General features: G+C 44.6%; 1 protein-coding gene and 1 long non-coding RNA gene across 7 annotated transcripts in view; both read left to right on the top strand.

Annotated features, from left to right (window-relative positions):
* Nucleotides 1–3,109, top strand: part of WARS2 (tryptophanyl tRNA synthetase 2, mitochondrial) — a 101,201-nt gene extending 98,092 nt beyond the window's left edge. For 4 of the 5 annotated variants that reach the window (XR_015160823.1, XM_086392138.1, XM_086392137.1 and 1 more), the window contains 2 exons: nt 157–275; nt 2,428–3,109. Coding sequence is in view for 4 of the 5 variants with exons in the window: in XM_086392138.1 (XP_086248264.1) it covers nt 157–275; nt 2,428–2,876 (568 nt within the window). In the remaining variant the exon portion in view is untranslated. The remainder of the gene's footprint in view (nt 1–156; nt 276–2,427) is intronic. The other variant, XM_086392140.1, reaches the window with a different exon arrangement.
* A 5,337-nt stretch (nt 3,110–8,446) lies between these two features.
* Nucleotides 8,447–10,437, top strand: LOC147376187 (uncharacterized). 2 transcript variants are annotated; one of them, XR_015160824.1, is made up of 3 exons: nt 8,447–8,786; nt 9,814–9,950; nt 10,108–10,437. It is a non-coding gene; the product is annotated as an uncharacterized LOC147376187 (long non-coding RNA). The 2 variants fall into 2 exon arrangements; XR_015160825.1 differs by having other exon boundaries at nt 8,653–8,786; nt 9,836–9,950.
* The last annotated feature ends 17,129 nt before the right edge of the window (nt 10,438–27,566 follow it).

Below are 27,566 nucleotides of genomic sequence, written 5' to 3'. Positions count from 1 at the left end.
ACAGATAAAGACTTGGGTCTCAACATTCCCTCTGTAGCTGGTGAACATTTGTTGAACACCAACAGTGACATAGGCACAGGAAATGCAGCTGCTTGCAATATCATTTCATTATAAGCAGGAGCCTTGCTGAGTTCTTCTGTCTGCCTTTTATTAAAGGTCCACACATGTTCCTGTTGGGGAGGATCAAGTCCAGCACATGGAGCTAGTTCAGGATCTAGCACAAAGTTTTAACAAGAAGTATGGCGAGTTCTTCCCAGTACCCAAGTCCATTCTGAGTAAGTAGCAAATACGAGATTGTCAAATCAGGTTGCATTTTGAAGAGAGAGGATTGGATGATGGAATAAGAGATTTGGAACTTTCTTGGGACTATATTTGGCTTTGTCATGAACAGACTTCAAGATTTGTAATAAGAATCCCATCTTTTTCTGTAATGTAGGACTAGTAGGCCTCATTGGATTATTGAATAAAATAACCAAGAAAGTTTGAAAAGCATAAGAGAAACTAGAAACTACAAATAATCATTTTCATTATAAAATAACATACATATGTACACATGGGTATATGTGTGTGTGTGTGTGTACTCAGTCGTGTCTGATTATTTTGCAACCCCATGGATTACAGCCCACCAGGCTCTTCTGTCCATAGGATTTTCCAGGCAAGAATACTGCAGTGGGTTGTCATTTCCTTCTCCGGGGGATCTTCCCAACCCAGGGATTGAACCTGTGTCTCTTGCATCTCCTACATTGGCGGGTAGATTCTTTACCGCTGGTACCACTTGGGAAGCCATATATATATATATGTATACATACACACACACACACACACACACACACACACACCACACACACACATACATATATATGTATTTCTAAACACATCTTATTTGGTAGAGAGGTATCTTTCCCTATCTTGTGGATGAGGAAACTGAGGTTTGGCAAGGCTGGCTTTGTGCCCAAGTCATGTTTCTAGCTGGTTGGGAAGCTGGACCCTACACCAAGCTCTTCTTGTTCCAAAGCCAGCTGACCTTGCCTTCTCTGTTCACAGTAGAACAAAAGTACTAAGAGTGAGAACCACTGGATCATAATCTAGATAAACCAAGAAGGTGCTGATGATCCTTGTACTTTGCCTTCTTATGCACAATGCACAACTGAGATGGAGTATACAGTTCTGCCTACTGAGTCCAAAACCTCACCTGTGGCTTGCAAGGCTATACTAGTCTGGAATCTTATCGAGGTATCAATATTTTGGTAGCAGTGTTAACTTATGGCAGGATCAGAGATGACTGAACCTAAACTCTGCCCCTCTTTATTAAGCTGACTGCATTTTAAAGAATATAACATGTGCCTAGTATCAATTTAGAAGCAGAAGGTGGATATAAATTCCTAAGGTATTCCAACAGTTCACACAAATATATTTAGGGCCCCCCATGCATTGAAATCAACCTTCTTTTAGCAATAAGGACTATTTTCATGCTTTGGTCAATTTTACTTTATCTATATAAACTTTATATGTTTCTGTAATAGCCATAAGTTAGGCAATTATTAATAATACTGGTTTATAAAGCACAGCATAACATTTTTATTCTATCAGAGCAATAACGTCACTTCTCTCACTCTCGTGTGTGCGCGTGCATGTGTGTTTGTGTGTGTGTTGGTAATTACTTACCTAATTAATGGTAAAGAAATGGAAAGATGCCATAGGTTGTGAAAACTGGCATGGGGGTAGGAAGGGCAGGAGTTTTAGGCAGGGGGTGATTAGCCAATAGGGAAGAGCAGAGAGGAAAGAAACAGGATACTTTTTAAACTGTGCATGGCACAACGGTATAGCTGATACAAATTCACTTGTATAAAATTATATGTTTTTATGTGTATATATACATTAAAAGATGCATGAAAATATGATCAAAATATTAACATTTTATTACATGCTGCTAAGTCACTTCAGTCATGTCCGACTCTGTGCGACCCCATAGACGGCAGCCCACCAGGCTCTGCCGTCCCTGGGATTCTCCAGGCAAGAACACTGGAGTGGGGTACCATTTTCTTCTCCAATGGATGAAAGTGAAAAGTGAAAGTGAAGTTGCTCAGTCATGTCCGACTTCAGATACGATAAGCCGTATCATAGTGACCCCATGGACTGCAGCCTACCAGGCTCCTCCATCCATGGGATTTTCCAGGCAGGAGTACTGGAGTGGGGTGCCATTGCCTTCTCTGATTATAGTACACCTTTACTTTCATGCTTGCTCAAATTGCTTGAATTTTTTACAATGAATGTTTGTTATTTATTTAATCAGATAAAAATAATGAAGCTATTTGATGTTCTCACTGCTTTTTAAGATGTAGACACTGACATTCCTATTGGTGTTTTGTTATTTTGTTTACATCTTTTTTTTTTTCCCCTGGGATGTGTGTTGGTGTTTCTACCTAGCATCAATGAAGAAGGTGAAGTCCCTGCGTGATCCCTCTGCCAAAATGTCGAAATCAGACCCCGATAAACTGGCCACTGTCAGAATAACCGACAGCCCAGAGGAGATAGTGCAGAAGTTCCGCAAGGCTATGACAGACTTCACCTCGGAGGTCACCTACGAGCCCGCCAGCCGAGGAGGCGTGTCCAACCTGGTGGCCATTCACGCAGCAGTGGCCGGGCTCCCCGTGGAGGAGGTGGTCCGCCGCAGCGCTGGGATGGACACTGCTCGCTACAAGCTGGTGGTGGCAGATGCTGTGATTGAGAAATTTGCTCCAATTAAGAGTGAGATTGAAAAACTGAAGATGAACAAGGACCACTTAGAGAAAGTTTTGCAAGTTGGGTCGGCAAGAGCCAAAGAATTAGCATATCCCGTGTGCCAGGAGGTGAAGAAATTGGTGGGCTTTCTATAAGAAGTTTCAGTGAGTCACAAAAAGACTTTTCTATCTTGTGGTCTGTGCACTCCGATAAAGGCAGCTTTTCTCATAAGCAAACAATTAGAGTTTAGCAACACATAATTTGGTACATCTGATCATTGGTTTCATTTGATGAATAATGATTTGTAGGTTTCAAATAAAGCAGTGTTCCGAAACCCAAATTCTCTAGCAAAAAAAAAATGAAATAAAATAACACCCAGAAGGCATAACTATCTGAATCCTCAATTATTTGATGCATGCTCATTGGCCTTAATTTATTGACACAAATATGATTGAGGTAAGTAGTAGTTAATTTGGCCAATGGGTGTTTCATTTTTTGTCTCTCTGGAGTCCTTACCATCACAGGTGCTCCCTATATCTATCCCAACCTTTTTAAAAAGTAATATGTAGAAGTCTTAGACTTATAATCCTTGGGATGCCATTTGGACCAATTTGTGTTCAGATCTCATATCAGAGCTCATAAAAATAAGTCATTTGTCACTGAGATGATCCCTGCTTTATTGTATTTAATCTGCTTATTTCCCAAGAGACCACACTGATTTTTCTAGAAAGTATTATTATTATATTTTTTATTCAGAGATACATGATATAACCTTCTGAGAAGGTTGAATTATTTCAACTTGATTTATTTATTGTACTAAAGCCCAGGTCCATGGATTATGTTCTTGATATGTATTTCCTTGCATTTGTCCCTCAATTTAATGTCATCAACCCATCATGAAATCTATAGGAGAGGAATTGCCATTTTATATCTGAGGAACATGAGGCTCAGAGAGTACTGTTAGCTTGTACAGTATCTCTCCATAAGTAAGAAGCAAATCCAAGATCAAAACCTTTACTCCTTATTCCTAAGTAGTGCTTTTTTCATCAACACATAGAGAGCATGTTTGAGACCCCAAGCATGTTTGAAACGCCAGCATGTTTGAGACCCCAAGCATTCTTATTTTGAAGATGAGTACAGATTGAACTGAACTGAACTGAACTAGAAATATAGGACTTCCCAGGTGGCTCAGTGGTAAAGAACCCTCTTGTCTAGGAAATCCCATGGAAAAAGGAACATAGTGGGCTACAGTCCTTGGGGTCAAAAAAGAGCTGGACACAACTTAGTGAATAAACAACAACTGGAAATACAGACCTGAACTACTGATACTGTTTATATCAGCAAGTCAACTAATAGCTGCTAGATTTAAATCTGGATTCAGCCAAACTTGATCACATTTGCTGCTCAGAATCCCCAACGCAGGTCCCAAGTTTTGTCTCCTTATGCTTACCTCAGAAATACCTCAAAGTATATTCTGCCTGACTACAAAAGCAGTTGGCCTGAGAATTCCCTGGCAGTCCAGTGGTTGACTCCAAGCTTTCACTGCAGGGGTCACGGTTTCGATCCCTGGTTGGGGAATTAAGATCCCACGTGCTATGTGGCACAACCGAAAAAAAAGTAGTTGGCCCGATGAGTTGGATTTTCCCATTAAGTGGAAGCTTCTCATCTCACATCTGCTTCAGTCTAAGTAGTAGCAAGTCTCTCTAAAACCTAGCTTCTCTGCACTTCCCTTTCCCACATCTGAAAATGGAAATGATAATTGTGATTCACCACACCAGGGCCTGATTGATTTTGTAACAGAAATTGATTGTAAGTTTTTTGTCAGTGAGTACCATGATCACCATTTACACATGAGAAATGAGCATGCTGGGCAAAGAATCTTTACTCGCATTTCTTAAAGAGAAGGAAATAGAGTGGTCTTTTTATCAGAGTAGATATTAATACACCTAACACTGCCTCCCAGAATCCGAATTAAAAGATCCTTTTTGCATCTTTACTTGAAAAGGGGTGTCTAGAGTCTTACAGCCTCCTGGCATATTTATCCAAGGCTCTTTTTTTTTTTTTTTTTGCCTTTAAAAGAAATCCTAGTATGAATCCTGAAAAATGACTAAATTAAAGGTGGATCTTTCAAACTGTCTGTGTTTTTTTTTTTTTTTTAACCACCTTAACACATTTTTTATCCAAAGAACTAAAGGCACCATGGAAAGAATCTCAGAGGAGAAAAACTAGAAGACTTGTGATAACTTCTAAGGAGCAAATCCCTGTGCAGATGAGGTTGGGCTCGGGAGAATCCTGTTGTTATTCTTTGAAAGTGACCTGAGGACTCATCACATCTAATAGCCAAGTCCATAATGATTGAGAGAGGTGACCCCTTGATTTCAGTAAGTTGATAAAGGAGCCAAGGCTAGAACCTGGATTTATTTTCACATCCCTTCCACTTAGCACTTACAGGCCTCCACATAATCTTTTTATCAAGATGAAAAATTAGAGCGAAATCCAACTTGTGGCTTCTCTCAGAAGGTGATTTTAATTGTTTTCCTGTATGTTTTGTGGAGAGTTGAAATGATGAAAAATATTTAGATGATGGTGATAATGTTCAGGTAACTTAGTGCTCTGTAGCTCTGCCCCCTGCCAAGCCCTACTTCCAATCCATGTTGAGGGACTGTCATTCAGAATACAGTGGATGTATCTTGCCTTTTGTAGGTGCCTGGTAAACATCTATCCAAATAATGTCAGAACATGGGCTAGAGAGTCTTAATGAAGTATGGATATTTTTTTCAGAAACCTTCTTGATGCAGACCATAAAAGTGCTAATCATAAAACAAGAACTAATACTTGAGTCCTCACTCTGTATCAGGCACTCAACATCTTAGAACAGTATGTTTCCAAATGTGGTCCCTGACTTAGCAACATGAGCATCACCTGGGAACCCATTGATTCTCTGGCTCTACCCCAGATCTACTGAAGCAAAACTTTGAAGATGACCCCAGCAATCCTTTTTAACAGCCTTCTAGGGAATTCTGATGTATGCTAGAATTAACTACTTTTATATGAATTCTCTCATTTAGCTCTCATAAACCAATAAAATGAAACTATTGTCAGTCTCATATTATTAAGGATGCAACCAAGGCATAGGAGGTTGAGTAATTTGCCTAAGAGAGTCCAGCTTCCAAGGGTTGAGTCAGGTCATCTGATCCAGGGTGCTGCTAGGCCACAGTGGATCCTGCACAATGTCTTCTGGTGTGTTTGGGGTCATGTTCTGAGGCTGAACTGTCCAATATGATATATATGTCCATCTAAATTTAAATTAATTAAAGCTAATAAATAAAAAATTCGTTTCCTCTGCAGCACTTTCAAGGGCCCAACAGCCTCAGTGACTAGTGACTAGCATCTTGGACAGTACAGATGAGAGTATCTCAGTCATCACAGGAATGTCTCTTGGACACTGCTGCTTTAAGGCTTCAGCTTACTGATTTTGTTTGTAATAGTTGACGTCAAGCACCTACAGTTGAGGACTCTCCCTGGAGAATTCTTCAACTGGAGAATTCATGCAGATAGCAAAGCGATTAGGTGAGAATGACAGGCCTGATAGTTTCCCAAACTTCAGTTCAGTCACTCAGTCGTGTCTGGCTCTGGGACCCCATGGACTGCAGCATGCTAGGCTTCCCTCTCCATCACCAACTCCTGGAGCTAGTTCAAACTCATGTCCATCGAGTCGGTGATGCCATCCAACCATTGTCTTGTCATTCCTTTCTCTTCCTGACTTCAGTCTTTCCCAGAAGATACAGATACAACTTAGTATTTATAGTTTCTTAGATAGTAAGAATACATACGTACTTGCTGTCTGCTGGGTACTTTGTGTGTTTATATGAAATAGCTCATTTACTGTTTATGTCATAAGACAGAAACTATTAGTGCTACTTTTTCAAATAAGTAAAGAAAGATTCAGTAACTTGGCTAGACTTGTACATTTGCCATTAGTCTGTAGTTTCTTCTAGTTGGGAACCCAGTGGAACCTCTTAACTCTAAATGTGCCCAAGGAAGTGGCATGCCCCTTCTTGACTACTCTGGATTCTGTTTGTCTCCTGCATGTCCCATTATCTTAGTCTTCACATCTCCTTCCCTGCTTCCTTTCTTCCTTAAGTGCTCTTATAATAATTCCCTTAAAGGTCTTAGTTTGTGCATGCAGGGTGTTCCTTAGGCTGATTTCTCCCCACCTTCATTTCCTGCAGTCCACTCTGTCCAGCACCGTGTGCCTATGTTACTAGGTAAAGGGATTGTACTGTGGGGCAGCACTTGGTCTCTTTAACATGATGACTCTGTGTCTGTTCTCATCGACTATGTGTTCTCCCTGTGTGACGAATGTTCTCTTTTCACTCTGTCAACTGGGGGGGACTTTGGAAATTTTTTTGGCTGGGAAGAGTCAACTTTCCCTGTAATTGAGCTGAAAACAGATTGCCTATTGCTAGCATGTAACAAACACCCCCATAGACAGTCAACCTGGAGGCTTTACTGTTAATCATTTAAGCCCTCATATGTTAACTTTCAACAGTTCTGCTATATTGGCCAGGCTGGGATTATCTTATTTCTCCAGGAAGGAAACTGGCTCAGAGCATTAGTGACTTATCCTCGGATATGAGATTCAACATTATGACAAAAGTTTATGTAGGGCCTGCTTTGTGAAAGGCACAGGGGAAATGCAATGTGCCTATAATGTAGAGGAAGACACACAGATATCAGGCTCAGTCTCAGTCGTGTCTGACTCTTTGCCACCCTATGACTGTAGCCCACCAAACTCCTCTGTCCATGGGATTTTCCAGGCAAGAATACTGGAGTGGGTTGCCATTTCCTCTTCCAGGGGATCTTCCCAAACCAGGGATTGAACCTGCATCTCCTGCATTGCAGGAAGATTTTTTTTTTTTTACCACTGAGCCCACACACAGAGGTACTAGCTAGCAAATATTGGATGAGCATAGAAATGAACAATTACCAAGATGTTTAGGGAAGAAATAAGACAGATATAGGATAAGAGAAAGGACTTTCATATCTCAACTAGGAAATGACCCAGAAAGATGAAATTTGCATTTAGGGAAAAGCAACGCTACACAGTATATAAACAAAACGAGAATGCAAATATTAGATTGAACCATGGGAAACTGTCACTATTGGATTACTTTTACCAACAAAACTGGCAGTAAGTTGCATGTGGATCTGCCCACTGTGTCCAATGAACAAGCACTTTGTGGAGTGCCTGTTTTTCAGGCCCTATCTGCTTAGAATAGGCCAAGAATTAGAAATGAGACACAATCCCTACCCTCAGAGTCCCCGTTTCTTCTGTGGAGATGAGCATGGAAAGCCAGTGAGAGGCAGACAAGCAACTAGAACCAAAGTCTTCTGAGTCTTGTATATCTTCAGGGTATATCAACTAAGGCATTATTTGAAATATGGCTTCTAAGTGTTGTACTCAGTGGCTCTCAGACAGAATATTTAGTATTTGATATTTAACCATGTTGGCTCTATGGAATGCAAAGTAGTTCTTTGAAATATTCCCTTTCCAGTCCTGCCCACATACACTGTAAAACAGGCTGATGGTCATGATTTTCTAGAAGTGTTTCCAAAAAGCAGATGATGTGACTTTATAGGACTCTATTTAGAATAAAGTGATCTGATTTTACATAGTCACCGTCTTACTCATCATATCCAACTTAATCCCTTTTTCCAATAAGATTTTGAAGTACAGACTCCTCCTGGGAAGAAAGCCATGTCCCCGGTCCTATCTGTGAATACAGGATGAAGATGCGCGTGGGCCTGGCATTTACAACCACATCCCACACTAGCCTGGCCCCCGAGGAAGCTCATTGAGAGCAACTGTCAGTTCAAATAGTTTGTCCAGAGAGTTTCCTGAGTTTGCAGCAGCCTCTACCCCAAAAGGAGGTCTGGTGATCTTTTTTTTTTTTTTTTTAACTCTGTGGCTTGTCCAGACGTGACATGGGAGCCAGACCTGGGGATAGAAGTGTTCCCACCATGAACCAGGCAGAAGGGTTATTCTTACATTGGAAGGGGAGGTGAGTACTGATGGGAATTCAAAGCCACAAACTGCTTTCTGATGGATTTCTCTCCTGGGATTAATTAATAGTGGAATTGCTGAGGTTGGTTGTTGCTCAGTCAACAACTATTATATTACTTTGTTCTTAGGCCTGCCTTTTTTACTCACTACTTTCTAATCATCTTTAAAACTCCTGTAAGCTAAGTACGAAGAATTCCATGGTAACTAGTTTGCACCACATCATGCAGAAGGGGCATGTGCTTTCACTCTTGGGCATCTCCTCCCCACTGCCCGTATCTAAATGGATGCCCAGTCTAGCTACTGCTGTCATTTCTCTTATCTATTGCATCTACTATTCTCTAGAGAAACAAATAAGCAAAACACACCTCCTCCTGAGACCTTTCAACTTTGGCAGTCTTCTAGCTCTCCCATCCCTGCTGTTTCAAGATCTTCCCTGATGCCTGTGTATGTTTCATCTCTCTTCAAGTCGCCCTTGATGTCTCACATTATGATAGCCAATGTAAGCGTCTTCTGCCAGTTCCTGGGCAACTGTGTATTCCTCCTTATTTCCTTCCCACTGTTCTACAATAACTACCATTGTGTACATCACTCCTACCCATTCTCTGCCCCACTGTCCTTTCTGCACCAGCCACTATCATGACTTCAATGCCATTATCACACCTTCTACAACTTCATATTCATCAATCCACCTCTTCTTCCATATTCTTCCTTTTTTTTTTCTTCTTTTTTAATTTTTTAAATTAATTTAACTGGAGAATGATTACTTTACAATATTGTGATGGTTTTGCCATACATCAACATGAATCAGCCACAGAGGAATTGGGGAAAGAACCTTTCAATGTCCTTTTGATGTACTGGCATATTGACTCGTCAAGGTAAATGAAAGAGTTGTTACCTTTCAATCCATCTTAATTCCAAAGTAAAAACCTCTGTATTAAGCATAAATGTTTCTCCACCCCACCCTATCCCTCCTCTCCTCCCAGAAAATATGTGCAGATACATAAAAAACTCTCATTGTATTTTAGATTTTTGTCCCTTTATACATAGGTTTGCCGTAAAGTTGTGGCAGAGACTGCTAACTATGCCCCAGTATCCAGCCTGTCGTTCTTCCCTTTTGGAATGGAACTCTCACCCTTCATTTTAGCAGAGCACATAGTCACAGGTAGGAACTACATTTCCCAGCCCCTGCAGCAAGGTATAAATTTATTCCAGCCAATGGGATAGAACAAAGGTGTTATGTGCAATTTCCATTTTTTCAAAAGTCTTTATTGGCTTTGTTACAATATTGCTTCTGTTTTATGTTCTGATTTTTTGACTAGGAGAAGTATGTGATCGTAACTCCCTAAACAGGTTTCAAACCTGCACCCCCTGCATTGGAAGGTGAAGTCTCAACCACTGGACCACCAGGGAAGTCCCATGTGAAATTTCCAATTCACATCTTTTTAAACAGAAATTACTTCCTCCTCCCACTTCCTGGAACTGCATGTTGGACCCATTGATGAAAGCCACAAGAGAAAGATGGGGAGGGTCAACCCCTATCTTGGGTCCCTGGACTTGGCAAGAAGCACTGCCTTTCTATCCTGGATTGCCCATGTACCTTGGGACTGTTATGTGAGAAATAAACTGTTATCATATTTAAGCCACTTTAACTTGAGGTCTCTCTGTAACAGTACCTTAGCTATTACCCCAATACCTTACTGGCCTCTTTGTCCAATGTCTTCCTGCAATTGGATTATTACAATTCAACCAACATTTTACGTGAGCCTTCTATGTGGTAAGGTGGTGGTTTTCAAAGTATGGCTCCCAGACCAGCAGCATCATCCTCACCTGGGAACTTGTTAGATGTGCAAACCCACAGACTGCTTTCCAGACTTGCTGAATGAGAAACTCTGGGGGTGGGACTCAGCAATTGGTCTTAACAAGCCCTCCAGCTGATCTGGATGCACATTAATGTTTGAGAATCACATACTGGGCAGATAAAAAAGGAATAAAACCCAGCCTCAGTTGAGGAGTTTACAATGAAGTAAAAGGCGTGCAAATAGATAACCAATCACAAAAATGTAATTATTGTCTTGACTTTCTATTTCCTGTCTACTCACCTTTTTCATCAGATTAACTCAAAATAATTTAATTTAGACTATTTTTATTTATATATATGATTATTTATAGACAGCCTAAAGATTTAGGTCATTTGGGTCTATGCTAAAAAGGGAAAATAAATGAAGTTACTTTTGTAGGTCAGCACAAATTTGGTTATCAACATTAGAACCAATGAAAGTCTCCTGAAGCCAAGAGAGACAAATAAGAAAAGGGAGTTATTTTATACTGTGGGTAGTAAAATTACAGTACTTATTACCCTATAAAGGGTTATATGGCCTAGAAATAAAAACAGTTGAGTGTGGATTAAATTTATGAGTGAGAAAGTCATAAAATTACATTAAGCACAAGTTAGGAATGTTTAAATTATTTCTGAAAGTATCTGACGTCAAGATCATAAACGGAAACTACAGTCTTTGCTGTCACCACGCCTATCATCATATCATCAGTGTCCCAAACTCTATGCTAGATCAGACTAGGCCAGTGTGGGATTGGTGGTGGGATGGAAAGGCAGATGACTGAGAGTAAGGACTCCTGTGCTTAGTGTCTTTTGTATAAAACCCATACACTCTTCAGATCTGATGGATGATAAAAGTAAAAGAAATAAGGGAGACAATGGATGCAGTTCATGAAAGCATGTGTTATGATTTCAGATTAAAGCCACTTTATTATTCATATTAACAGGGGACAATGCAGATAACTGAAACCTGTAGATAATCCAAAAGCTAAATAAAATATTATTACCACTATACACAGCAAGCTGATTTTACGTTTTTAGTGCCCGAGCTAAACACTCTGGATAATGCCATAATATGGGAGAAGCATTAGCATGCCCTCGAACTGGCCAATCTTGAGACTCAGGAAGTTTAGACTTTTTACGATAATGAAGAGGTGGCAGTTAGTGTTGCCCAGCTTCCCCAAAGTCATGTGAATCTTTAGAAGAAAGGGTTTGATTCCACCACCTTGTATTAGGAACACAACATCATTTGCTACTAGAGATTATTTTAGCCCTGGCTTATACCTTCCAAAATCTTGCAGGGTCTTTGAACTACCATCCAGTTTGGTAAAATACAACCACTTTATTTCCTTCATTTCCTGCTTTTTTGCTTTAAGGATATTTCATCCATCTTCTTCTCCCAAATCCTGTCAGTCAGGATTTCTATTCCAAATAATCTGGAGTCACAAGCATTCAACAGTCTGAAGGCAAGTGAGCCTTTTATTGCATTTTTATTGAGAGTAAATTGAACTATGTGGGCAGGCTAGAGAGGGGCTCCTCTGTGAGGCTCCAATATGCCCCACCGGTGCACCCCAGCAAGGAATCATGTTACAAGAATGACATCACAGCCATCTGCTTATATTGGCTGACCAGACCCATCAGACCCCTGTGCACTGCCAGGCAGGTTAACTCCTTCTTCATCCACAAGAGCGTTTATGTGAGCCCAGAAGTCTCTTAATTCTTGTGGATTTCTAATATTTTCCTAATTTAACATATGAAGAAGTGTTTGGTAAACTATAACCATAGTTCATCTTCACAAACCTGTATCAAGCATAAGGATTGTTATCCTCATTTTATAGATAAGTTTTCCCTGTGTCCTTCAGCACCAACTAATCTATTTATTGCACTTAAAGTTTGTGCCATAAATTACTATTATTTTTCCTCTTATATATACTTGTTTGTAACTGTTTTGAGCACATACCATTGCAAATATATATATATATATATATTTTTATTATTGATCTTGTAAACTACTCATAGTCTGGGGCACAATACTGGGTACAGAGTAAGTGCTAAATAAATGCTTATTGCCTGAAAACAGCCCTGAGAAGACAGAGAGGGTTTAGGAGCTGCCAAGTTCAATGACTCCAAACTATGTAAACTCATTAATTAAAAAAATTTTTCACTACTTACTATGTGCCAGGCAGTGCTAGACACTGAGGGTACAGTGGTGAACAAAATTGACAAAAATCCCTGCCCTCTTTGAACTGAAATTGTAGCAGAGACAGACAATGATCCAACAAGGAAAGAAAATGGTGAGTCATAATGTGGTGAGTGCTATGTAGAGATATAAAGAAAATGGGGGTGGAATGTGTTATGGATTGAATTGTGTCTATTTCTCAACCCCCTAAAATTCATAGGTTGAGGCCCTAGCCCCCAGAACCTTAGAAGTGATCTTATTGGGAGACAGGGCCTTTAAAGAAGAAATTAAGGTAAAATGAGATCATTAGAGTCCTAATCCAATCTAACTGATATCTTTATAGGAAAAGGAGATTAGGACATTAGAAAGATATCAGGAATGCTCATGCACAGAGAAAAGACCACATGGGGACTGTATAGAGGAAGGTGGCCATCTGCAGGACACGGAGAAGTCAAACCTTCTTCAGAAGAAATCAAACCTGAACCTGCCAACACCTTGATCCTAGACTTCCAGCCTCCACACTACGAGAAAACAAATTTCCATTGTTTAGCAGTCTGTGGTATTTTGTTAGGGCTGCTGCTGCTAAGTCGCTTCAGTCGTGTCCGACTCTGTGCGACCCCATAGACGGCAGCCCACCAGGCTGCACAGTCCCTGGGATTCTCCAGGCAAGAACACTGGAATGGGTTGCCATTTCCTTCTCCAATGCATGAAAGTGAAAAGGGAAAGTGAAATTGCTCAGTCGTGTCCGACTCTTAGCGACCCCATGGACTGCAGCCCACCAGGCTCCTCCATCCATGGGATTTTCCAGGCAAGAGTACTGGAGTAGGGTGCCATTGCCTTCTCCGTGTTAGGGCAGCCTTAGCAAACTAATACAGAGCACTTCTTTTAAATAGGGTTATAAAGGATGATTTTGCTGGAGTTAAATTTAGTCAGAACACTGAATGAGGTGAAGAAGACAGTGATGTAACATATGGGGAAGACCAGTGCAGAAAGAGGGATCATCAAACTCAAAAGCCTTGATGCAGGAGGCTGCTTGACTTGTTAAAGGATACCAAGGGGACCAGCGTGGCCAGAGTCAAGTTAATGAGAGGGAGAGGGGTTGATGAGACGGTAACTGGAGCACGGTCAAGGCCTCATAGGACATTTAAGGATCATGGCTTTTACCTTAGGGTAATAGCATTGGGATGGAGAAGGCAATGGCACCCCACTTAGTACTCTTGCCTGGAAAATCCCATGGACGGAGGAGCCTGGTAGGCTGCAGTCCATGGAGTCCCAAAGAGTTGGACACGACTGAGCGACTTCACTTTCACTTTTCACTTTCGTGGGTTGGAGAAGGCAATGGCAACCCACTCCGGTGTTCTTGCCTGGAGAATCCCAGGGACGGTGGAGCCTGGTGGGCTGCCGTCTATGGGGTCGCACAGAGTTGGACACGACTGAAGCGACTTAGCAGCAATAGAATTGGGAAGCCACTGCAGGTTTAACTTACAAAGGTTTCACTCAGGCTATTATGTTAGAAAATAGACTATAGGGGTCAGAGATGGAAGTGGGGAGACCAGTTAGGAAAGTATTTTAATCATCCCTATAAGAAGGAAGGCTTGGAGAACGGTAATAGTGATGGAAGTTGTAAGACGTGGTCAAATTGGTGATATTTGTGAAAGCAGAGGTAACAGAATTTGCTGACAGTTTAGTTGTGATATTTGAGAGAGGAAAAAGTCAAGGATAACTTTAAGAGTTTTGACCTAAGAAGTTAGAAGGATAGAGTCCTTGGTTACTGAGATGGGACAGACTGTAGAAGGAGCAAATTTAGAAAGATCAGGAATTTCATTTTGGACATGTGGAGATGTTTAGTGAGCAGTTAGATATTTAAAACTAGAGGTCAGAGAGAGGTGCAGGCAAGGGATATTATTTGGGAGTCATCAATATAGAGATAGCATTTAAAGCCAAGAGTCTTGATGAAGTCTCTAAATGAGTAATCATGGACAGAGAAAAGAGGAGGACTAAGGATTGACCTTGTTTCAAGGTACAAGGAAATAAGAAAATAAGCAGCAACAGGACTGATAAAGACAAGTATGATAGAAGGAAAATCAGGAGGGAGTGTTGCCTTGGAAGACACGTGAAAAAGATGTTTTCTGGAAAAGGACTAATCTGTGTCAAGTAAGGTGTTGTTTTTCAGTCGCTAAGTAGTATCCAACTCTTTTTGACCCCATGGAGTGCAGCACACCAGGTTTCCCTGTCCTTCAGTATCTCTTGGAGTTTCCTCAAGTAAGGTAAGGACTGAAAAAAAGACCACTGGGGGCTTTAACAATTTGGGACTCCTTGATGACCTTGATCAAAGCAGTTTGTGTGGATGGTGAGGTCAAAAGTTTAATAGATTTAAGAAGAAATGGCAAAAGAGACATGAGAGATGATCATCTTGACAGACTTGCGAACAATGATGCTGTAATGGGACAGTATGACACTGATATGGATGGATTCAGGAGAGTTGTGTTACCTTCTAAGTTGGGAACGGGGAATAATTGTGTGTATGTATGTTGATGAGAATGATCCAGTAAAGAAGGAAATTTTATGAAGCAGGAGTGAGAGAGAACAATTACTGAAGCAATGTCTTTGAGTGAGAAAGGATGGGATCTAGGACACCTGTGAACAGGTTGGAAATAGGAGAAGAGACAGGAAAAGGAAGAATATCTGGATGCAGAATGCAGGTGGACTTTTGTGTGTCATAGGAAAGCAAGTAGGTCTGTTCGCTGCTTCAGTTTTCTTAGTGAAAAAGGAATCAAGGTCTGAAGCAGAAAATTAGGATGAGGGAGGGCACGATGGAAGTTTGAGGAGAGAGACGGGGAAGGTGTAAAGTAGTCCCATAGGGAAAAGGAAAGGGAAAGGAGCAGAGACATGTAATAGAATTTCCAGGCAGCATTTAAGGGCTCTCAAGAAACTAGAGAACATGAATTTACGAGAGCAGCCAATAAAGTTGATTGTTTTGCTCCAGCCACATTCTGCTTTGTGGGTGTAGGCAGTATGTAGGGAAACTGGAAATTAACCTAGAACTGGGCTTTGCTAGGTAACTGCAACAAAAGAGCAAAATGGCTAAGGACCAAAGTGTGTATAATAATTAGCTATGGCACCCAAATGGGGCCAAGGGGAAAGTGAAGGTGTGAGGGATGTGGAGACAGTGAAAAGAGGGCGAGATCAATTGACTGAAGGCCCCAGTGATGTCAAAGAATTGAGAGGGTAAGCTGGAGAGACAGGAGATGTTGATCTTACTTTGAATTCAAGATTGTGGGCAAGCAGTTCTTGATACTGACAAAGTCTGAGGGAATGACCTGAGGAATGATTGTTGAAATAGGGAGGAAAACGTTATCTCTGGAGAAGGTCAAAGAAGCTGCAATATTGCAAACATCATTTATTTCACTGTGCAAGCACAAAGACCATGCCCAGAGTAGAATGGATATAAGTGAGTGTAAGCCAGGAATTAAATCTTTAAGAAATGCAGGAGAATGGTCTTAGGAAGCTATAGGCTAATGACTAATTTCAAAATCAGAGTTTTAGGGAATAGAGAGAGAGAATGATCTGGCAGTATCAATGAGAAGCAAAGGGAACACTTCCTTGACCTCTAGCTGCTAATATTGTACATAGGCTGTAGAACAAGATTTCCTGTATCTCCACATCTCCTAGGGTAAGGGGCCTGATGGGTGGTGAGCATTGAGTTTGGAAGATTATATTGGGCGCATTCAGAAACACGTGGTTGGTCACTGGGCAGTTATTTCTTAACCTATAGATGATCCATCATCATTTAAGCTGTCAGCAAAGTTTTGTAATTCTGTTGTTTGGCCCTACTAGTGTGACTCCTAGTCTAAATGATGTGTTTTTTGTTTCTTTATTTTTTATTTTGTTTGTTTTTGTTAGAGGGATTGGGAAGGTGAAGGGCCTGACAGTCAGTTTAGCCCATTTCCTTTGAGACCATCTAATGGTATCTCAAAATTTCCAAATAGGGATGCTTCCTGGAACAAGCTCTGTCTCAAATAAAAGGACTCTTGGAACATCTGGGGCTGTCCGGGCAGGCACCCCCATAGGAATCTGCTGGCTTCCTGGAGCTGCTCTGTTCTGGAGCTCTAGAGTCACTGGATATAGTTGGGACTGGCCCACGGTTGCTTTCTGCCACTGTTTTACTTGCTGTGTGTCTGTCATAAGGACACCATTGAAGTGACACGCTACTCTCTCTGGGGAAAGTGTTGCTTTGCACTTAGCATGCCTAGCTTTTAGAGTTAGTTTCTCAGTTTGGGCAGCTTTGAATTCCAGGAGTGTACATGTCTTAGCCAGCAAGGAGGAAAATAATATTGGAGTAAGTGATGATGCCATCTTTCATGTGGCTAGTAAGCCATCCCTAAAGACATTTCCAAGAGAGGCATTCCAAAATGTCTTGAGCAATCATTTGAATAAGGTGTAGAATCCCAGGGTTACTTCTTTGAAGGACAACTCCAATTTGAATAAATTTTGTTACTTAAAAAAAATATCAGCCTCGTTGCTTTCTAGTCAGCTTTCAATCCTTTAGAAAAATTGTAACGGATCAAAGGAAAGTGCCCTGCCTTAGTGACAGCTGTTACTCACCATTATGAGATGTGTGGATGAGATAGAAAATACTTCTGACTTGCTATATTCAGGAGCAGACTCAACACTGGCCTCCAATTTAGCCAACATTCGAATCAAGTATTTGGGACTTTTGAACATGCTAAGCAGAAACACAGTGAGGAATCAAAGGATGAACTATTCATGGTTTGGAGAGCCAGCATTTTAAATGTTGGCGTATCATGCTTTATGCCTAGGTGCAGGATGATAATGAGATGGCTCCTTAAGAAGCAGAAAGTCTTTCTATGTGGAAAGCCACAAGGAATGATGAACAACTTGATTCTGATTACCTATGCTTGCCATGGGGAAATTTTAAATGAAAAATATAAAAAGTGGTGAAAAACAGAAAGCTCCTTGAAAGTACATTTTATGTCTCTTTTATTTTTTTATTAGACAGTGTTACACAGGCATATAAACCTCTGTGATGACTTGGCTCCAATGGCAAAATCCAGTTGATTGGCAAATATTTTCCAAAAACAAAATCTCCTGTAAGAATATATTAAGGCGCTTTGGTGCTTTCCAAATTCCCTTTGGCCAAATAACTTGAATTTATAGGAAAGGTTATCATGATGTGCTTGAAATAGGCCAAACTAGTGCCCCAGTGGATGGAAAGTTTGTGATGATCTGGTTAGTGCTCACACAAACCTGCTGAGCTTAAACTAACTAGAGAATCTAAAAAAGCTATGGGTGGTAGGAGTGAGGCAGGCTGTAACATGGAAGAGTCATCCTCTGGTCAACACATCCTGTTCTCTATGTTTTCATAGCCTATGGGGGAAGGTATCCGAGGAGAAGATACTGGTTCTGGGAGGAATCTGGGCAGGAGACTATATGGCCTGATTAAAGGAGGAGTCTGAACAGAAATTTCCCTACCCCTTGACTTGTCGTGCCTCTACCAGGATACCTGGCACTGCCCAAAGGGATGCCTTAACACTACATTTCTCTTAACATTTTCTATCTTAAGTTGAAGCTTCCCCTTCCCCATACTTTAAGATGATTGATAAGGTGCCCAGAAATATGAAAGACATTGTATATAACAAAAGCGTTAACACTGAGTTCCTGCTCTCAATACATGACACTTTAGTTAGGAAGATAAAACTTAAACCCATTTAACATGGTCAATCCCTCACCATCAGCAAAAATAGTTTTGCTTTGCATGACACATTCACTCAAGAGATATGTCATGGAGGGGGTTTTAAGTGAATGAAGTTACCTATCCAATCCCTTTTGTACTCCTTTGCTTTATATTTCATTTTGTCCTTTCATTCAACATATATTCATTGATACTTGCAATGAGGAAGGCACTATGCTAGGCACAGGGAAAGCCTAGATAAACATGATAACATCATAAGGCTATTAATACCTATCAATGACACCCCCTGAAAAAAAAATAGCACCCCCGTGCTATTGTTTCAGAAGGAGGAAATGGTGAAGGGGTGGGGGAAAGAAGGGTGGGGAGGGGAGAGTTAGATTTTGAAAATGCAGTTATCAAATGTTAATGGTAGTGAGGCTAGAAAGACAAATTGAACAATTTCACAGCATCTATGGGAAAGATTCATTGTGATGCATTCTAAACAAATGATTTTTAAAATTTGGTTATTATCTTCACTGTTCCTTCCTGAGGTGACTTTTCAATCCTGCTATAAAAGTACTGAAAGTATTTTGATGGAGTGAAGTATATAAAAATCCCAAGTTTGTGGTGTAAAACAATAAATGAAATTGGCATTCTCTTCTGAAGCATGAGGACTCTCTGCCTGTTCCGGGGGTTCCTGTTCTATTGGAAGCCCTCAGCTGGTCTTTAGCAGCAATGATGACATAAAGGAAAATTACATTCTGATGCAGAATTCAGCCCCTTCATCTTTCTCCTGTCTCTACAGCATGAAGCTAGGGCCCCATAGAGGATCTAATATCAAAAGGAAGAGGGTAATACCACTACATGGAGAAAAAAAAATAATTACCAAATTTCCTGAATAGTAAACAGCTTTAAAAAAAAGAAGAAGAAGCTGAACCCTTTGATAGCTTGGCCCTTGGTCTGCCCGTGAATGCCTTAAGGATTATATCATCAGACTGACTCCAGCAGCCCGTGCTATTGTTTCAGAAGGAGGAAATGGTGAAGGAGTGGGAGAAAGAAGGGTGGGGAGGGGAGAGTTAGATTTTGAAAATGCAGTTATCAAATGTTAATGGTAGTGAGGCTAGAAAGACAAATTGAACAATTTCACAGCATCTATGGGAAAGAGGTTTCTCGGGAACGTTTCTCCTTTTCTTGCGGGATTAACGTAAACGTTTGGATTCAATAACTTCTACCACAGATGACATTAGCTCAGTACAGATACAGAGCGACCTGAAGTCGTGCAGAAATGCTGTTGCTGAAAACTATCACCTGGGGGCAGTCTTGTGACTTGAATTTCCTCCACCTCACTCTAGTACGCATTTTACTGCTTTTTCCCTTCGAAGTGCTCAAATTCTTTACCCGAGGTTGAGGGGTGAGAAAAAAGGGCAAGGGAGGAGACAACTTAGGAACTGATTACTACACTTTCTTCGACCGGAGGTGATTCCACGAGAATGTGCAGGAGATGTGTCACAACAGTTCTCCTTTAGTTCTTTGAAATGGAAAAAGTTCAGAAGCTGAGAAGGCGGCGGGGCGGCGGCCGCAGACAGCGCGTCCTGGGGTGCTAACGACCTCAGGGCGAGGGCGAGAGGCCAGGGATTCCTGGGATTCGGGGCTTTTCCCGAGACCTCACGCCCCGGAGCCTGAACACCCGTCCCTGCCCTGCCGCGCTAGCCCCTCTGGTTCCAAGACCCCCGGCTCCCGCCCACAACCTTGCGGGGACTCGATAGCAAAGGGAGGAGAGGGGCGTGGACCCTGCCAGGCGCTCGCCGATTCCAACCGTGGAAATGCCGGCTCCGGCCCCCAGGTCTGCCCTTAAGTCTAGCTGCTGCCACAGAAGTCAGAAGTTCTCGTTCACAAGCGGGTGCACTCATCGGTTCGCTCCGGGGCGTTTCTCGGCTGGAATCCGGGCATCGCCAGCGGGCCACCGGGACGCAAAGCCGGCCCAGGCCGCCCGCCTCCAGCCAGGGCCGGGTCGGGGGCCGCGGGCGGCGGGGCGGGATCCAAGATCATCGGCCGCACCCTTCGCAGTCGAGCAAGAGACGGCAACTTTTGTGCTCTGTGCGACGCCCGGGGGTTAGTGTCTTAGCATCAAGAACCCCTAAGACCTTCCTGTGCTAGAGGATAAAGCGGGTGAACGGAAAGCGGAGCGCTTGGCCTCCCGCGGGCCGTGGGCGGGCGCCTGGGCCTGGGGTGGGGGCTTGTCCTTCCAGGCACAGGGGCTGGGGCGGCCGGCGAGCCGGCTGAGCAACAGCGCAGTCGGCCATGCGAGCCGCCGAGTTGTAAAGTAAAAGCCCTGAGCACCGAGGCCGAAACAAAGCCAGACCCCGCTCCACAAAACCACGGCGGGGATTCGAGGTTTATGAGCGAGGACTTCCTCGAGGTTTTACCTCCTTCCCTCTCTGGCCCACCGCGCTGAAAAAGGGGGCACCCTCCGCCAGCAGGAGGAGGGGACGTTCCTGAGGGGGGGGAAATATCAGGCCGGGAACTCGGAGCAAATGGGCTCCACGAGCGCTGGGCCTCAGCTTTCACCACAAGTCCGCTCCGAGTCTGGCTGCCGCGCAGCGCCAACTGGTCGATCGGGGCCTGGCCCGCCGACTCTACAGAATTCACCGCGTGGGCCCATTTCTCCGGAAGTTGTGCCCTGCGGGACAGGCCCTTGTTGGGAAAGGAGGCAGCCGCTTTTCAAAATCTGGTGGGGGTGCGGGGGTGGGGGAAGGCGGGCAAGATATTAAAGCTCCAAAGGGTTTTTCTTTCTTTTTTTTTCCCCTGCTTAAGACGGAGAAGAGGGCAATGCCGGGCTAGGGTAGATATTGAGCTTCAACCCTCCTCTACCTCTAGACCCTAGAAATAAGGTGTGTGTGTCGGGGGAGGGGGGGGGGGCGGTGCCGTACACGCCTTCGCAGCCCGCTCGTGTTGGCGAGGTAGGTGGGGGGAGGCGCTCGGAAACTTCGCGAGGGGTCACAGGGCTCCAAGGCGCCCGGATCCAAGACTTCTCCAGGTCATGTGCGTGTGAAGGCCCGAGGAACGTCAGTTACAAGTAGGCCTCGGGACCGAAAGGCGCAGTGGGACGCAGAGCGGGCTTCCTAGAGGGTTCTGGTCGGGAGCTCGGCCCCGCCGCCTCCCCTGGCTTTTTCCTTTTTTCTGCAGCCCCACCCGAACTCCGCGCTGCGGCTTCCCGCCTGGAACAAAGGCAGTCTCCCCACCCTGGTCTGCGTCTGAATATCGCAGGCACGCAGGAATTGAGGAAGCCTCCACTCTCTCCCGTGACCGAGAGAAAGGGCAGAGCCACGAAGGCTGCGTTTAGCACTGCCCCGCTTCCTGCGCGGAGCGGCCAGGGCCGGGCTCTTTCAGCCCGGCTCCTGCGCCTGAGGGTGCGGCCGTGCCTCTCCCACCGGCCCGCACCGCTGCCGCTGAACCCAGGCCCGGGAGGGAAGCTCGCCGCCAAAACTCCCTTCTGGGCGGAAGCCGCCCAGCTCGGTCATTTAGGGATCCGACGTCGCAGGGGGTGAGAGCGTGACTCACCTGTACAGGTGTAGTGGAAATGATTGTGCGCGTTTAATTTCGAGGCTGTATTTCCAAAATCTAGATGGCAAAATAAGAGCGATGTTCAGAAAAGGAAAAGCCGTTTATCTCATTTGTTTAGGGTAAAAGTGAAAATGTTTTCAGCTTGATGGGGCTGGATGTTTTTCTCCGTTGTCTCTTTCACTAGACAAAGCTAAGGCGAATGGACATTTAGGGAGGTCTTGTGCAGTTTACGCTGACCTGTGAATCCGTAAAAGGAAAAGCTCCGGTTCCCAGTACCCTCTCCTCCCTACCTTCGCGTTGGGGGATATTGTACCCGTCTCGGCCGTTGGTGCGGTATTTGCTTGAACGCAACAGCATCTGGACGAGTTCCGGTGGCGTTCAGTTCCCACCCTCTCCTCTGCCTCCAGTCTCTCCAGCAGCGTTTTCTTCTATTGCGGCTTTTAGCCAGCTTTCCTATTTTGGGTTCATCTTACCTTCCTCTCTAGTTCTGTGTCACACTCTCCCCCAGGTGGAAATCCCCCCAAAGGTACTTCTAGACAGAATCCTTATACCGTTATCTCTCTGCTTGGCTTGGAACTTAAAATTCAAAGTCACAGCCCAAGAATATGCTTGTACATGCAAATACCTACACCAAAGCTGCGGAATCTCATCACCAGTTCCGTTAGATCTCAGAGGTTCTGAGCACTGCTACCAGGGAGTATAAATCTGATTTTCACCGACTATGCTGAGAAGCCACAGGCCACTGGCTCATTTGTTGCTACCCTTTTAGGGTAGTGTTTTCTGGGCTGGTAATCCACCGATAAAGCAAATAAGGTGATAGGGACATATGAAAAAGACTGCTAAAAAACTCAGTGATATTTTGAGCCTACTGGAAGAGTTTCTGAATTTGCCTAGTAGGGAAAACTGAAGGCACCCTTCTCCCATTCTGCTTTTTCTGTAAATATGATTTCATGCTATGTAAATGAATTTGTATAGTAATGTGTGTATTTGTGTGTGTGTATATATATATGTGTGTGTGTTTATGTATATATATATATATATGTTTGGGTGTGTGAGCATTCTATTGAAGTGTGCACCTGTGGGAATTACCCTAAATCAGTCTCTCCTTTCTGGCATATGCTTTGGAAAGATTTTCTTTGGTTGCAGAGTTTGTGATTCCCAAGCTCCTTAGACCGCTCCTGGAAGGAAAACAGGCTTCAGAAACGAAAAGCATTGTGTAAAGAGGATTTAGCATACTCTGTTTCTAAGCATTTCCCACCCCATGGTAGCCAGACTGGAGCTTCCACAAATGCAGTGGAGGAGAAGCGCGAACTCACAGGGTGCCAGCAGACTCTTTATCACCTCTGGCATTGACCCAAAGTGTGTGCATCCTGAAGTCTGAGCCCCCGTCATTCTGATTGTTGAGAGCTGAAACTCTCATGAACCTTCCATGAAGCCGGAGCAGAGTTTCCAGGATGAACTTGTACACAGACACACCTGCATTTCTACAAAGGAGAGCATAGTAAAATGCCCTGCACACCATAGACATTCAGTGATATTTTTGTTGAGTGAATGAATGAACTTGTGAATGTTTATTTTCTTTCAGGTTAAGGTTTTTTAGCTAAATGAATTTGTATATGTGTATGTGCTATATATATGTGACAAGGAATTGTGTCACATATCCCAGAATGTAGGAGAATTTTTTGGTGTCTGCCTCTTTTTTTCCTTTCCAGTTCTTCTGAGGAGCTCCCTCACCCATGTCCCTGCCTGAGGCACTGGTCTCTGCAACCAGTTGGTAAACTTATCCAACCTGCACCAAAGCCTGTCAGTCAACCAGTAAAGGCAAATGCATTACTTTGGTCACCTCCTTCCTTCCCTCACAGACACTCATGTTTTCATAAAGGTTCTTCGACTGATTTCACCCCACACACCCCCAAGTTCCTTTGTACATCTCTAGGTATACTGCTGGGTTTCACAGGCCTACAGAAGGACTGGTCCTCCCTATTAACCTGCCTGGCCTCAGTCAGCATTTTCACAGACTGGCTGAAGTTTTCAGGAATGCTTGGGGTCTTCATCTTGGAAAGGTAGAAAAAAGCCACCGTTTCCAATCTGGTTGAGACAAGTCTAATGTTCTAGGTTTGTTTTATAAAAATGTATATTTAATCACAGTGCAGTGTGACTTCAGACACTACAAACCTGGTACCTCAGAAAAGAGAGTCCAGTGGATCAAACTCTTGCCCTCCAGTAGACTGCGGATGCTCACCCTTCTGTGGGAGTCGGAGGTTCCTCTTCTGTGCTCCAGACAACCGGCTACCACCTAGAGGATGCTGATACCCTCTTTTTCCCACCACCTTCTGCCCCCAGACCCCTTCAGAGGCATAGCAGGCTGGAAGGAGCAGCCTACCAGTGCCCTAGTCACCATAGGGGAGGTAAGGAGCAAATTTCTGCCCCCTCTGAGCAGAAACAGTCTGCCCCAGTCTGAAAGACCCAGGAAAACAAGGACAAAGATTCTTCATCGTTCCGTTTCTCCTTCCTCATCTCCCACCTCTCCCCTCATACTCTTCCTAGCATTTGAAAGTCCAGGAGGTCCTTGAAGGGAGCTGCCTCTAAAGGCTTTGCTTTGCTTTTTCAGGAAGGAGAGGGGGACAGGGGCAGGAAAGGAGTATTTTTAAAGCTCCTCTAAAGCCAAACTGCCAAAGAAATTGTGACAGCTGTTTGGGACAACCTGTAATGTTCCAGACCCCACCCCCAGCCCCTCAGGAGGGACAGTAACTCCTCTTTAAACGAGATGACAGCAGTCAGGACTGAGGAGGTGGGGGGCAGTCTAACTTGTTTCTAACCTGAGCGGCTAGAAAAATGTCAAACTGAGGCTGCATCTGGAGTAGCCTCTGTTGCTGCTCTGTGGTGAATAGGTTAGAGGAACAGGCCTGACCCACAGCAAAGTGAGGCCTTGGATTTAGGAGCAGGACACTTCTGATCTTCCGTTTCCTCACCTGTCTGCCCCACCTACATCAGAGACTAAGGCCCCAGGGAGTCTGCGACTTGCTAGCTAGCGCTTTACAGTTTATAAAGAATGAGAGTGGTGACAACCCAAAGGCTAGTCAGGGACCTCCGCAGCCTGCCGCCTGCCGCCTTCTTGAAGTTCTCCAGGGGCCGCTTTTTGAACCGCCTTTAAAAATCGAAACCAAACCCCAACTCAACAGTGTTGAATCAGCTGCTCACTCTACCTGACCCGCCCCCCCTCCATGTGATCTACAGCCGCGATCGCTAACGATCACCTAGGGACAAATTAAGGAATTGAAAATGCTGAGCTTGAGAAGCCAAATTCCTTACACTATCTGGGGTCGTTAATCACCCAGCAGAAACCAGCCCGGCAAGCAGGAAAAGTAGCTAGAGGGACAGAAAGACAGTGTGGGTCTGTGCGCTGGTGTTCAAAGGGCTCAGGTGGTGGGATTCAAACGTAGACGTGCACACGTGTCGGATGTGCTCCGAATGGGCGCCACAGTTGACGCGCCTCGGGAACCATAAAGCTCTTTTAGGCTGCCCCAATTATTCTAATTTTACAAACGGGAAATGTGGACTTGGTAATCAAGAGACTCGTGCAAGGTTAGCTGACGACTTGTTGGCCCAGTGAGTCGGGTTTGCGCCCACCCCGCGGCTCTTGCCTGAGAGAAGGCTGATTGTTTTTTACCCAGTGTGGTGAGAATAGAAGATTTGCGTTCGGAGAGTGTCTAAACCTCTTAGGAACTCACCTCCAAACGCGGGGTGGGGTTAAGGGCACTGCACGCTGCAGGAAGGCGAGTGCGGGGGGCCAAGTGGGACGCGCGAGATTTGCCGAGATAGGAAAGCGTGTACCTGGAGGGGGCAAGTGTAACTTCTCCGCGAGAAAGGAAGGGAAGTTTCATCGCCCACCACCGTCTAGGGTGGGGGTCATTACAAATTCAGTATCTGGGAAGCCTGGCACTTGGGATCGGCTCTCCGGCACCGTGTCTTGCAAGCAACAAGCGCTCGGGCTCTCCCAGAAGTCCGTAGCTGCGGGACTCTGGCCCCTTGCCCATCCAAAACCCGAGAGGCCAGGCCCGGACGCCCCCCTCCTCCCCGGTGCTCAGCTCCCAGACTGCTGCTTGGGGAAGCACTGAGGTGTTTCGGGGCTTCCCTCCTTTCGGGGCCGGGGCGGTGGAGAGTTCCCCTCACACATCCCAGCAGACAGGCTCCGGGCACTGGGCTCCTCCAGGGCCGGGCCAGGCCCACTTTTCTCCTTAACCCCCTCAGTTATCCTCTCTTCTGTGTGGCCCCGTAATTATGGGGACAATGTGTTTAGTGAAGCTCCTCAGACAATGGAAAGTTCCGAGATTTCCTGGACATTGTGTTTGGGAGGCGGGGCTGGGACCCGCTGACCCCCCTCCCTCCCCCCCACCCCGCTTCTCTGCCCCCTCAGCCACCGGGCAGCAGAAAGAGGCGGCCAGCCGACTCCTGCCCTTCGGCCGAATGACCCACCGCTGCCGCGCCGCCACCTCTGCACCTGCCTGGCTGAGGTGAGATGCCCGGCGCGCGTGGTCAGGGCGGTGCGCACAAGCTGCTGGGGCGATGACCTCGAGTGACGGGCGGGAGAAGGGAGTGTTAGAGGGGTGGAATCATCTCCAAGGGAGCGGGAAGAACAAGAACTTTTAGGTGATCTGGGTAACGGGTCCTAACTTTGCCACTCAGAAACATAGGAAAAGTCAACGAAGTTTTAGGAATCTTGGTTTTCTCGGCTAGAAATGATATTAACATCATGTTGCCCATCCTGGGGGATGATAGTTCTCTTTTCTGAGATGCAGTTCCGCGGGAGGCTGGGGAGACACGGAATCTAGAGCAGGAGAGAGGAGGCGCGCTGTCGGCTGTTTTAACTCTTCCTGCCCTGGCAGGGAAATCTGAAATTTAAAACATCGGAAATGGCCAAGCAGGAACAACTCAAGTGCAATCGAGGTGATATTGCACTCTTGGTCTTTCCAGGAAAGGAAAAGACTTTCGGGGGTTTAGAAGAAGACAAGTCTTCCGGCTTGCCCTTGGGGCCCGCCCCAAAGAGCGAAGGAAGCCCAGTGGGTACGTGGCGGGCGCCCTATGCGTCTTGCAGGGAAAGTAGGCTGCAGACACGCGAGAGAAAAAACAACTACACTCCGCCTCTTGGCTCCACAATAACCGTGCAGCGAAAACGGAGAGAAGGTCAGCCCCTCTCCAGGACTCAGCCCAACCTGGATTCAGCTTCTTCGGCCGCACAAACTCCCAAGCTCTGAGAACACGCGGCGCACCCCGCGCGCCTCGCGGCGAAGGCACTCGGGCCACACTGCTGAGTTCTCCCCGTGGCGAATGCGCTTCGCTTAAGGAAAGCAATTGAGAGCCGGAAGGAGTCCAACCTAATCGACCAGGCCTGCAGAGTCGCCTAGTTGGCCTGTCACATATCCACAGTCAAGATCCTCGCTATTCTCTGCCCAGAGAGCCTGGGATTGACCCGGAAGCCCCGAATAATTCGAATCCTATCCTAGTTCAC

The sequence above is a fragment of the Bos grunniens genome, chromosome 3 (assembly GCF_055505025.1).
Source record: "Bos grunniens cultivar Pamir isolate PY7600 chromosome 3, Bosgru_T2T1.0, whole genome shotgun sequence".
In the NCBI taxonomy this organism is placed as follows: domain Eukaryota; kingdom Metazoa; phylum Chordata; class Mammalia; order Artiodactyla; family Bovidae; genus Bos; species Bos grunniens.
The sequence above is the reverse complement of the archived record's forward strand: the minus strand, read 5'-3'. Positions and strand labels throughout refer to the sequence as shown.